The sequence below is a fragment of the Aquarana catesbeiana genome, linkage group LG03, assembly GCF_042186555.1.
Source record: "Aquarana catesbeiana isolate 2022-GZ linkage group LG03, ASM4218655v1, whole genome shotgun sequence".
NCBI lineage: Eukaryota > Metazoa > Chordata > Amphibia > Anura > Ranidae > Aquarana > Aquarana catesbeiana.
Genome location: NC_133326.1, coordinates 682,419,299 through 682,432,514, shown reverse-complemented (window position 1 = coordinate 682,432,514; position 13,216 = coordinate 682,419,299). Strand labels below are relative to the sequence as shown.

The following is a 13,216-nucleotide window of genomic DNA, read 5'->3' as shown; positions in this document are numbered from 1 at the left end:
TCCGTTTTCTAGTCCCGTCGTAAGCGTTGTACTTCACCGCTTTCTATATGGTCAGACTTTGGTCGGACTTTGGGTTGACCGTGTGTAGGCAAGACCGCTTGAATGGAATTCCGTCGGAGTTCCGTTGGAGAAACCTTCGGAGTTTATTACGACGGCTAAACCGGTTGTGTGTACGCGGCATAAGTAGTAGTCCAATTTGTCTCTCAACCTCAGCCATGTTCTTGTAGTAGCTGCTGATGTTCTGATATGGCTCATACGCCTTCTACACTCTCATTACCACTGCTTCACTTGGAGGCTTCTTTCAGCACTTACTGTCTACACACACTTGCTCCAGGGTCCGTTGCACTTCACTAAAAAGTGGACCATATCTGTGACAGTGTGTGAAGTCAAAGCCGCTTGTAGTCACCCCAGGAGCTCAATTTTTAGAAGGTTGTCAACCAGTTGAAGGAAGTCTCTCAACAAGGCTTTCCTGGCTATAGCAGTGTTCTGAAGTCTTAAACACATCCTGTCCTAGGAAGGCAACATTGCATAAGTGCAGTACAAATGAGTCAGCGTTGTCACATTAGGACAGGAAGTGCGTTTCTGGAAGGATCACCAAGTGAAGGAGGAAATGCCTGGGAAAAAAAGAAAATAAATGTGGCCATCACGTCCAAGGACTAGTGACCTGCTCTACTCTACTACATTTTTGTTCTTCGGTTTAGATACGCTTAAAATAACAGTTTTGTGACTGCTTTAGATGTCTACCTGCAGCGGGAAATCCCAGAACCTTTATCATTTTCTTGTAACCAATAAGGCGAGGCTGGACATTGTTTTGAATATATTCTTTGTGAAGTAAAATACATGAAACTGCAGGAAAAGGAGTGAGACTTTATCGTAATGGTTCAGGTTTGGAATTCAACCTGCTTTTATAAGAAGCCTGCGAATGAACTGTCAAGGGTGTTTTGTTGATCTCTCGTCTGGAATTACTTGAAAGTTGCTTTATATTTTTATATGAAATATAAAATGTATCTATTTATGGGAGAAAATCTGAAGCTTATTTATATTTACTGCTGTTTGTATTCTGCGTTAAAAGTAAATTGTACTGGTTTTAGATCATTATTTTTTTTTTCGTTTTTATTTTTTATTTTTTTTAATGTATTCATTTTTAAACTTTTTTTTCCTTTAACCACTTGCCCAATGACGGCTACATCACGACCAGTTCTGGGAGGGCGTCATATGTCCTGTCCTCCAGACACTACTGATTACAGATTGAGGTAAAGAGCCAAACAGCGGCTCCTTACCACGTGATCAGCTGTGTCCAATCACATCTGATCACGATGTAAACCGAAGCCGGTTATCGGCATTCCTTTTCTCACGCTGACAGCATGAGGAGAGGAGAGCCGATAACCAGCTTGTGTAAAAGGGACATTTACACTGATTATCAGTGTTCTGATTATCAGAAAAGTGCCCACCAGTGCTGCTAATTAGTGCCCATCAGTGCCTCCTCATCAGTGTCACCTATCAATGCTGCCTACCAGTGCCCATCATTGCCGCCTATCAGTGCCCACCAGTGCTGCCAATCAGTGCCCATCAGTGCCTCCTCATCAGTGTCACCTATCAATGCCGCCTATCAGTGCCCACCAGTGCTGCCAATTAGTGCCCATCAGTGCCTCCTCATCAGTGTCACCTATCAATGCCGCCTACCAGTGCCCATCAGTGCCGCATATCAGTGCCCACCAGTGCTGCCAATCAGTGCCCATCAGTGCCTCCTCATCAATGTCACCTATCAGTGCCACCTACCAGTGACTGTCAGTACTGCCTACCGTTGCCCATCAGTGCCGCCTATCAGTGCCCATCAGTGCTGCCTATCAGTGCCCACCAGTGCTGTCAATCAGTGTCTCCTCATCAGTGTCTCCTCATCAGTGCCACCTATCAGTGCCCATCAGTGCCACCTATCAGTACCAATCAGTAACCCTATCAGGGCAGCCTCATCAGTGTCTCCTCATCAGTGCCACCTATCAATGCCCATCAGTGCAGCCCCATCAGCGCAAATCAGTAAAGGAGAAAAATTACCTGTTTTCAAAATTACTGTGAAAAAGTTTTTTTTTTTTTTTTAATTTTCGATGGTTTTTTGTTTATTTAGCAAAAAAATAAAAAACCCAGTAGTGATAAAAAAAACACCAAAAGAAAGCTCTATTTGTGTGAAAAAAAATGATAAACATTTCATATGTGCCCTGTGTAGCATGACCGCGCAATTGTCATTCAAAGTGTGACAGCGCTGAAAGCTAAAAATTGGCCTGGGCAGGAAGGGGGTAAAAGTGCCCAGTAGGCAAGTGGTTAAATAGGTATATCAAATCATTAAAATTATATTACACCCTCAGTTTTTAAGAACTTTCAGCAGGTGATTTAAAGTGAACACCCAACAGGGAAAGTTCTGCTTGTTTGCACCCTCCCCTCCGTCACTGCCACATCTGGCACTTTTTTTTGGGGGGGGGGGGACGGGTATCTGGTTTTGACAGGTACCCGCTCCCACTCCCGGTCAGATGCACCAGAAGTTCAGCCCACTCCTCCTTCCCCCACAGCCTTCTGGGACACTTCACAGGGCCCAAAAGACCGCAGGACCAATCACAAAGCGCAGTGCGTCTCGCGCATGTGCAGTAGAAAACCAGCTGTGAGGCCGCAAGGCTTCACTTCCTGTTCCCCTTACTTGCTATGCGGGCGCCTGCACCTAAAGCCAACTGAAGAATCGGTTCAGATGAGGACATCACTGGATTCCTGGACAGGTAAGTGTCCTTAAATTAAAAGACAGCAGTATTTGTAGCTGCTTAGCTTGAATTTTTTGGGGGGAGCTTGGAACCACTTGACCCCCAGGCCATTTCTGACATTTCTCTCACATATGTAAAAATCTGCATTTTTTTGCTAGAAAATTACTTAGGACCCCCAAGCATTATATATTTTTTTGAAAGCAGAGACCCTGGAGAATAACACGATATTTGAGCAGCCATTTTTCAAACGTAAATTTTCAGAAAATAACATTAACCAATTGCCCTCTGGAAGATTTACTCCATTTTCTGACCAGGGCATTTTTTGCAATACTGCGTTATTTTAACCAACAATTGCGCGGTCGTGCGACGCTGTACCCAAATAAGATTTATCTCATTTTTTCCCCCACAAATAGAGCTTTATTTTGGTGGTATTTGATCACCTCTGTGTTTTTTTATTTTTTGCTTTTTTAACAAAGAACGACCAACAATTTTGAAAAAAAAACAAAAAAAAACAAAAAACATTTTTTACTTTCTGCTGTAAAACATATCCAATAAAAAAATGTAAAAAATCGAATTTCTTCATCAGTTTAGGCTAACATGTATTCTGCTACATATTTCTGGTAAAAAAAAAAATGTAAAAAAAACAAATTTCTTTATCAATTTAGGCCAATATATATTCTGCTACATATTTTTGGTAAAAAAAAATCCCAATAAGCGTATATTGATTGGTTTGCGCAAAAGTTATCACGTCTACAAACGATGGGGTATTTTTATTTATTTATTTTTTTAAATTTTTTTACTAGTAATGGCGGCGATCAGCGACTTATAGCGGGACTGCAACATTGCGGCGGACAAATCCGACATTAATTGACACTTTTTTGGGGACCAGTGACACCAATACAGTCACTCTAACCAGAAGTGACTAAATCCTTGCCGCTCTCCTGTGCCGCTTCTGGTTTCTTACATCACAGAGGGGAAGTATGTACGGATGTGCCTTCCTCCCCTCTCAGTACACCACTGCACCAAGCAGTAGGGGTGCTGTGCTCCCCGATGGCACAGGAGAGCCTGTAAAGGGCTGCGGGCTGCAGTGGGGGGAGGGAAGCCCCTTCTGTGCCCTCTATTAGTGATCGAGTGGCTGTAGAGCCACTCGGATCACCTCTACATGAAAGCCCGTCACCGGCTGCAGGGCATCGTCATCCCAGTGTAACCACTTCAACCCGAGGCCATACAGGTACATCCTAAGTGGTTAATCACTTACTGAGTGTGCAGCTTCTTTATCTTTTGATCCTTGCCTATATTCCAGTTTAAGCTGGTGCCATGACCAGTACCCCATGTTTCCTGTTTTAAGGTGGCTACTTCCTCTTCCAGCATCCTACGGAGCCACCTTGCATGCAGGGACTAGAGTTGTATCTCCTTGATGCCCTGTGTGCGTCAAAAGAAACTCACAACCCTGTATTCTAGGGTGGCAAGGCACTCTCCCCCTGCTCCCTTCTTTCTCCAAGCTAAGACTGGTTGGAGGCTGCACTGTCCTCTGTTAATTATTGAAGACCGGAAGTTCAGAGAGCAGGAGCCAGCAGCGTGGAAAGCTGTAAATTGCAAGTGCTGGGGTAAGAATTTTAACAAAATAGTTTACCGAAGAATGTTAAGCATGTTAATTTTATTGTGTGCAATGTGTTAAACTAAAATAGCTGAGGGTTTATTACTACTTTCATTTGTTAGTCGGGTCCATCTTAAAGCGGAGGTCTGCCCGCCGCTGCAAAAATTAAAAGCCAGCAGCTGCTGGCTTTTAATAATCCGACACTTATGCTTGTTGTCGGAAATTCCGACCGTGTGTGGGCTCCATTGGACTTTTTCCATCGGAATTTCCGACACACAAAGTTTGAGCGCTTGCTATAAAATTTTCCGACAACAAAATCCGTTCGCGTCAATTCCGATTGTGTGTACACAAATCCGACGGACAAAGTGCCACGCATGCTCAGAATAAATTAAGAGACGAAAGCTATTGGCTACTGCCCCGTTTATAGTCCCGACGTACGTGTTTTACGTCACCGCGTTCAGAACAATCAGATTTTCCGACAACTTTGTGTGACCGTGTGTATGCAAGACAAGTTTGAGCCAACATCTGTCGGAAAAAATCCATGGATTTTGTTGTCGGAATGTCCGATCAATGTCCGACCGTGTGTACAGGGCATTACCTGTCCTGGAGTCCAGCGATGTCGGCACCGCAGCTGATGTTTCCATCAGCTCTCGGGTACATGCCGCCTCCATTGCAAGTAAGGGAACCCAGAAGTGTAGCCTTACGGCTTCAAGCCAGAAACCCTACTGCACATGCCCGAGGCTCCGCTCCTCTCTCCTACTGGACCGGCGGCTGGGGAAGGAGGAGGGAGCCCGGGTGGTGATGTCAATGCCCGCGGCTGAGGCTCCCGGAAGTGGGAACAGGATATCTGTGAAAGACAGGTATCCTGCTCCCCCTCCATCCCAAAAAGAGAATGAGGGAGAAATTGGGACTTTAAATGAAGCACATTGAAGTGCCTCCATCCCAGTAATAGGTAAGTACAAAGGGAAAGTTGGGACTTTAAGATGAAGCGCTTGGATAGTGGAGGTAAAATTGACCATGTTTAAATTTTGCCAGGGAATGTTTATTGGTTGTAATAAATATACAGACAGTAAAAGTATTCATTTCATATACAGTAAAAAATACCCATTTAATATACATATAAGAGGCATGCACATGGCATAAACATAATAAAAAATGTTTTTCACGTGCAGCAGCACATGATTCTGATAGTAAGTAGATTGAATAGTAAAGCATAGTAATGCAGGCAATAACATGCCTGATACAGACAGATGTACCCACATGGTAAATATGCATCTACTAAATAGGAAAAAATGATGTAGTTGAATAAATCAAATAGTAATAAAATAAATATGATTACGTATGAGATGTAGCTTGGGCATCAAAACATAGCTCGACGCGTTTCGTGGATGTTTCTCCACTCATCGGGAGCTGATGCAGCCAAAATTCCTATGGAATGCATATAGAGATATAATGAACCATATTATCCATATAAAAGAGTAAAAGAGTAAATGAACATTTGGTGTGTATAGATGGTTAACCAAACACACTCACCAACTCAGACAGCAAGTGCAGTGTGTGGTGGTGGGCGCAAGGTGGGGCAGGAGCATAGCCTCTCCCTGGGAGCTGAGGCGGCATATGTATGGATGCAGCACCGGGCAGAGTGGGGAGGTACAGAGTGGGACGGAGTGTCTCCACAGACAAGGATAATAAGTGGTTGGAACAACGTATCTGGGAACAAGATATTGAGAGTGTTTATAGTTTATAATGGTAATATATTATAAATTATAATAACTAAATAATTGATGGGTTCACTATCAATTATTTAATTATTATCATTTATAATATATTAATGATTAACTAATAATAGTGCCTGCAAACCGACCTGAAAGTGCCGCTGCTTTGTCTCCAGTGTGAAAGCCCAGAGGGCTTTCACACTGGAGCGGTGCGCTAACAGGACCGGAAAAAAAGTCCTGCTAGCAGCATCTTCAGAGCAGTGAAGGAGCGGAGTGTATACTGTTCCTCCACCACTCCTGCCCATTGAAATCAATGGGACGGCGCGGCTATACCGCCGGCAAAGCGCCTCTGCAGAGGTGCTTTGCGGTGCTTTTTAACCCTTTCTTGGCTACTAGCGGGGGGTAAAACCGCCCCGCTAGCGGCCGAATACCGATGGTAAAGCGCCGCTTACAATAGCCGCGCTTTGCCGCCGACGCTGCCGCCGCCCCAGTGTGAAAGGGCCCTAAGTGGTTAGAAAATATGTATATATATATATATATATATATATATATATATATATAATGTTTCTGAGTTCTAATTTTCTAGCTAAAGATACTGATTTTTACATGTAAACAAAAGTGTCAAAAAAAGGCTTGGTTTGGTTTTAATAAAGGAATGTGAGTGTCCCATTCCACCAGGAGGAACTAGGCCTGTTTCCAAAATAATGTTTTATGTAATCTTTTTGAAGTTGGAAGGTTTATTTAAGTTCAAGGAGAGCCAAAGAGCTACAGAGAGTTATGGCTTTAGATGTACTTTACCTGCACAATCTAAAGCACACCCATTTAGCTTTGTGCAATGACTATTTGTGTTTTTTATGCTTCTCTTTCAATGTGAATTTAGTGGTGCACATGTGCAAAATGAAAAAAATTTGTTTAGTTTAGTTTCAATATGTTATATTGTATACATAAATTTGTTCAGTTAAAATTGTTTAATTCCTTTGATTCGTTTTTGGAATTCGTTTCGTTTATTTGAATTTGAACCGATTACAATTTTTCAAATCCCATTCAAATCGAATTTCATTCAAAATAAAATGTATTCTATTTAAAATTTGAATTTTGGAAGATGGTTACATTCTTTTGATTCCATTCTATTCTATTGTTTTTTTTCTATTCTATTTTTTTATATATTTAAAAAAAAAATTAAATAAATAGATTAAAGAAAAAAAATAAAAAAATATATATATATCTATATATATATATCTTTATATATATATATATATCTATAGATATATATATATCTATCTATATATATATATATATAGATAGATATATATATATATCTATATATATATTCTTTTCTATTCTATTTTATTCAAACTGGAATTCTATTCTATTGTTTGTTCTATTCTAGTCTTTTCTAGTCTGCTCTTTTATTTTCTATTCAAATTCAAATATGTTCTATTCGAAATTCAAATTTCAGAAGAGCGTTATATGCTTTCTATTTTATTCTATACTATTCTATTTTTTTATTCTATTCCATTACTTTATTTTCTATTCTATTGTATTTTTTTCTGTTCTTTTAATTTCTTTTGGTATTTTGTTCTGTTTTACTCTATTCTTTTATTTTCTTTTCTATCCCTTTTTTTTCTATTCTATTGTTTTTCTATTCTCTTATTTTCTATTCTGTTCTGTTTTACTCTATTATATTATATTCTTGTATTTTCTATTATATTCTATTATTTTTTTTCTATTCTATTCCTTTATTTTATATTCTATTATATTTTTTTTTCTATTCTATTCCTTTATTTTTTATTCTATTTTATTCTCTTTGGAAATTCAAAAAACTATTCAAATTCAATTTGAAAAATATTCGAATGCGATTCGAAAACTTTTTGAATTACATTAGAAAACTATTCAAGTCTGAATTTCACCCAAAATTTTGATTCGTTATTTCAGATTTGTTTAAATTCTTTACTATTGTAATTCTGAAATGTGGATACATCCGCATTTCCGAATAACAAAAAATTTGTCTATTTATCTGAACTAATGGTTGAAAGTTAGTTCCCATAAATCTTATGAGTTTGATAGAGAAGCATGGAGGTGTGTCTACTTATGGACTGAATTACCTTATCTGCAATGCCTAGCAGAACCTAAAATTTACACCAAAAAGCGGTGGTCAAGGTGTCGGATGGAAAATGATTGAGTACCAAAAGAAGACACAGGCACAGTTCACAGGATTCACACACTTTATTTTTACTGTCTCTGCTTTGGCTAAAATGTTTGTTTTGGGGGAAAATCTATGCCTTTAAAGGACCCCCTAAAATTAAAATTTCAGTTATGGCCACGACTAATGATCAAAATCGCGCGACTGTGTTAAAAAAAAAAAAAGGTTTTGAGCAGGATGGGACTTTAATTGTGCCTCAGAGGAATATAATAAAAAATATACACATACTTGAATTTATAGAAAAATATATACAAACTTTATTCATCTGCCGTACGGCAGTACCTTCTGAGAATAAACAAGTTAAAATGAGTTACAGTTTTGGAATTTTGGAGTCAGGATGTGCCAGTCCCAGACAGAATAGAGAAGATATGGCCTACGTGTTTTGCGGACAGTTCGCGGACAGTTGCGCTTTGTCAGGGCCTTGAGAGTAGCAGCACAGTAGATATCACCCATAAACTGTGGACTTATGGGTAAGTCGAGATATATGTATTCAAGATTAAAATTGTCTACAACTACATGTGGTGAGAATCAAACTTTTGCATGTAAATATATCCTTTATATGCTTTTTAACCTGTATCTATATGAGCACTTGAATCTGAATACTCCATGCACGTGAAAACGCCGCTGTTCCTGAATATCTATGCAATGTAACTGTGTATACACACAGTTGGATTTCTTGTAATATATAAAATATAAGTTGTATCAATGAACGCTTTATATGATTTAATATTTTTATAAACCTATGTGAAATCAATGTATCATCATATTCTTTTCTCTTCTTTTCTTTTTTCTTCTTTTTATCTACTTGTAATTCCCTATGTTAAATCATGTCACTTATACATTGTTTATTGCAGGGGTCTTCAAACTGCGGCCCTCCAGGTGTTCAGGAACTACAATTCCCATCATGCCTAGTCATGTCTGTGAATGTCAGAGTTTTACAATGCCTCATGGGATGTGTAGTTCTGCAACAGCTAGAGGGCCGTAGTTTGAGGATCCCTGGTTTATTGACATTTTTAGAATTCATGTGATATCTACTATGCTGCTACTCTCAAGGCCCTGACGAAGCGGAACTGTCCGCGAAGCACGTAGGCCATATCTTCTCTATTCTGCCTGGGACTGGCACACCCTGACTCCAAAATTCCAAAACCGTAACTCATTTTAACTTGTTTATTCTCAGAAGGTACTGCCGTATGGCAGATGAATAAAGTTTGTATATATTTTTCTATAAATTCAAGTATGTGTATATTTTTTATTATACTCCTCTGAGGCACAATTAAAGTCCCATCCTGCTCAAACCCTTTCATTTTTTTTTTAAAACACAGTCGCATACTCTTAGTGGATGGTGCCTCTGTAGGAGTATTTGGGACTCCAAGGCTACCCCAACCCCCACATATAATGATCAAAATCTCTGGCTTGATTCTGAGGTTCCCTCAGTGAATTTACCAGCTCTACTTCCTCTCATTTATTCGAAGACCCACCTCTCCTGCAGTGAGGGGTGCCTCATTACTCCTTTTTGTTCGGAGTTGCAGAAAAAGATGATTAATATTTTTCTGGTCTGGGAGTGCTGAGTCCAATTTTCCGTCTACTCCAAGCTATGGCTGCTGAAGAACTTTCTGTTTCTGGGAGTGTCTGTTGTCTTGTCCCCCCGTGGGCTTCTACAACACAACAGGACACAGTAGTATCGGAGCTGACGGATGGAACCACAGAGTGCAGTGGAGAGCAGGAATCAACAATTCTAAGTCACCGCCACTCCAAATTAATGTGTTTCATAGAGAATATGTTGGCTTGAGAAAGGGACCCTGGGAGGACCCAAAACGTTGGTTTCTTATGCCTTACATCACGCTGTATTCACAACTAAAACGCTAAACACATTTATTTGGAGCTCTGGTTCTGGCACGACACCATCCATGTCGTTCACTTTGAACACCTATCTTTACAAGTGAGTAGTGCAGCTAGTTTTTGAACTCTTTAGGGAACAGGGGGTAGACACTCTCAGAAGTACTGAATGCAAATAGGTCTTATAGAGGTTGCAGCACCGGGACAGATGGAAGGTAGGAAACACAGGCGACCAGTGAGGTAAGTACAATACCTCTTTCTATTGTTAGGTACCTTTGATATGGATCTGGTCCATAATTTCATTAACTTGACAAGGTCACTTTAATGTCAGAAGCACAAGATTCTCAGTGGATAGTGGGACAGGTATGCATTAAGCATCTTCTTCTGCATGCAACTTAAAAAAACTCTGGATAGCAAGAAAGGTGGCAAATAAAAAATAATGCAACAGGGACAGTTAGCCCCTATCATAGCATCATTGAATATGTGTTAACTGGAAACTCTGGGGTGAGGATCTCACCAATGAGCTTCTTATGAATTAGTTGTTGGTTGGTTCAAGTTGTTCATATCATATTTATGTACCAGATGTATAAGGTTCATCCCCTTATAGTTAATTTTAATTAACTGAACCTTTTACATTTGCTACACAAAATAAGTACCTTTTGAAGAAAGGTTTGAAAAAAACATTGGTGGTCATAAAATTCTTTGTCCTGTTTCTGTGTCCTCCAATGCAATTTGCCTCACGTGATAAAAATCTTGCACAAAGCAGAGAAAAAAAAAGTAAAATGTGACTTTCCCGGAGGCATACATTTTTGGTTCATTTCCAGTTATCTAGAACGATTTGCCTCACTACTTCTGCCCCTGGGAAGTCCATTAGTACAACACCTACCGACCTCTTCCCTGCTACTGATGTCTTGGTGTTCAGATAGTTAAGCACTCTTGGGTTGATCTTGCGAGCCAGTGATTCTGGTGTGTAGAGGAGCCAGTGTGTTCCTGAGCAGTAGGTCAGGTAAGCTCTTTCTGGATCGCCATTTTGGGCCACCTTGAGGTGTCTCTCCACTTCTGCCCATTTGTCCGCGTCATCAGTAACCTGATATTTATCTGAGATGCTCATATGACCAGGATATGGAGGACCAAAGTCAGGACCTTCTCCATTGGATGAAAATTGTTGAAGAATGATAATCTTTCCCCTGGCTTCTCCCAAGGTGGGGAGGCTCCTGCTTCTTAAGAACCACTGTTCTCCAATTTGGCTCACAACTTCGGCTACACTCTTGTAGTAGCTTCTGGTGTTCTGATATGGCTCATACTCCTCCTTCACTCTCATCAACACTGTTTCACTAGGATACTTTATTAGAAAGGCCACCGTATCCTTGAGGACTTGGTCAAAGTAGGTGCGTTGGTAGGACACTCCATGGAAAATGGGCAGGCGGTCTTGGTAATGACGTGGCCGGATATCCAAGAACCTAACTCCAGCATTGAACTGGTTTAGTAGACTCCAGCTCTGGCACTCAGCAAGAGATCCACCAAAAAAGGCCATAGTGTCATGGGTTCCTGGTATGGCCAAGGAGGAGAGGGGGAGGTTGTCCGGGACATAAGACATCCAGTCTGGCATGGTGACTGCAGGAGCATCTGTGCGATCAAAGGCTGGAGTCTGTTCACCAAACACTCCTACAACCTAGAGATAAATCACATTCAAAACTTTTGTAACATTAAAGTGGAACTTTAGTCATAAAGTCCTGCTAGATCACTTCAGGCTAAACCCTTTTGCAGGTATAGTTATAGTTTTATGTATAGTTATAGGTGTAGTTATAGTTATACACTGTCTCACCCTGCTCTGAACATGCTTAGTTGCTCTCCATTTTTAGGCACTTTTGAGCACTGCTAAGTTTGTAGAGACCCTGAAGATTCCTTTAAAGTGGAATTAAACCCTCCTATTCTTTACAGCCAAGGAAGCTGCTTCTGTTTGATCTGCAACTGCATTGGTGCTACATATGTGATCAGTTATGATACCAGCCATTTGATGGTTTGACAGTTTGGTTGAAGACACAAGCTAATGTGACAGTTAGCAATCCAGGGATTCCAGGAATGTACCTGTTTTTTTAAACCGTTAAATCGATGGGTTTAGTTACGCTTTATGATTTACTGCTGCTCAGGGGCTCTGGGCTTCAACAAAATGGCAGCCTCCAGCAAGAAGAAACAGGAACAGTGCTGGAGGCAATTTACAGCACACACTAATTTTTGTTGCGTCATTATTAAGGTGGAATGTTCCTTGCTAAAGAACATTATTTATTATCAAGTTGTTATGGCTAAAGTTCCGCTTCAACTAAATGTAGTATGAAAATGTAACTATAGCCAAAACTGTTTTTAGCTTTGGATAGAGTAAAAAAAAGGGTTAAAATTCCTGTATTTATTTTCTGCTGCACAGATTCCCCTTTCCCTAAGTGGGAATTCCCTTATCACTGGAACAGGGGCCCTCATTGGAATACTTCCCTCACCTCCTGTTCCTAACAACTGTAACATGTTGAATTATCTATTACTTTCTGTCCCCAGGACAAACGACAGAGGTTCTAACCTTTCACAAATATAAAAAGCAGCTATTACAGCTGCTAAAAACAGACCCCCATAAACAGTGTTTATAGGTCCATAAAGACATTGATTTGTGAGTTTGGGTTGGAGGAACTTGACTGGCATGCACAGAGTCCTGACCTCAACCCAATAGAACACCTTTGGGATGAATTTGAGCGGAAACTGCAAGCCAGGCCTTCTAGTCCAACATCAGCGCCTGACCTCATAAATGCGTTTCTGGAGGAGTGGTCAAACATTCCCATAGACACACTCCTAAACCTTGTGGACAGCCTTCCCAGAAGAGTTGAAGCTGCAAAGGGTGGACCAACTCAATATTGAAGGCTACGGACTAAGACTGGGATGCCAATAAAGTTCATGTGCATGTAAAGACAGGTGTCCCAAAATACTTTTGGCAATATAATGTAGATCTGTGAGCTGCAAATGACTCCCGTTGCCAATGGTTGGGAGTACAGATTTGGACAATTACATTCTAAGTTTAAACAATTCTATGAAAGATACTTACCATAAAGTATATAAACAGCTTCACGCTTTGATCCAT

General features: G+C 40.3%; 1 protein-coding gene across 1 annotated transcript; it reads right to left on the bottom strand.

Moving 5' to 3' along the window:
* Positions 1-10,812: 10,812 nt before the first annotated feature.
* On the bottom strand, positions 10,813-13,216 carry LOC141133528 (1-phosphatidylinositol phosphodiesterase-like). Its single transcript, XM_073622960.1, has 2 exons — positions 13,181-13,216; positions 10,813-11,767 (listed from the first exon to the last, which is right to left on the bottom strand). Exons 1-2 carry the CDS (start codon positions 13,214-13,216, stop codon positions 10,910-10,912), a joined length of 894 nt encoding a protein of 297 aa, XP_073479061.1. The 3' UTR covers positions 10,813-10,909.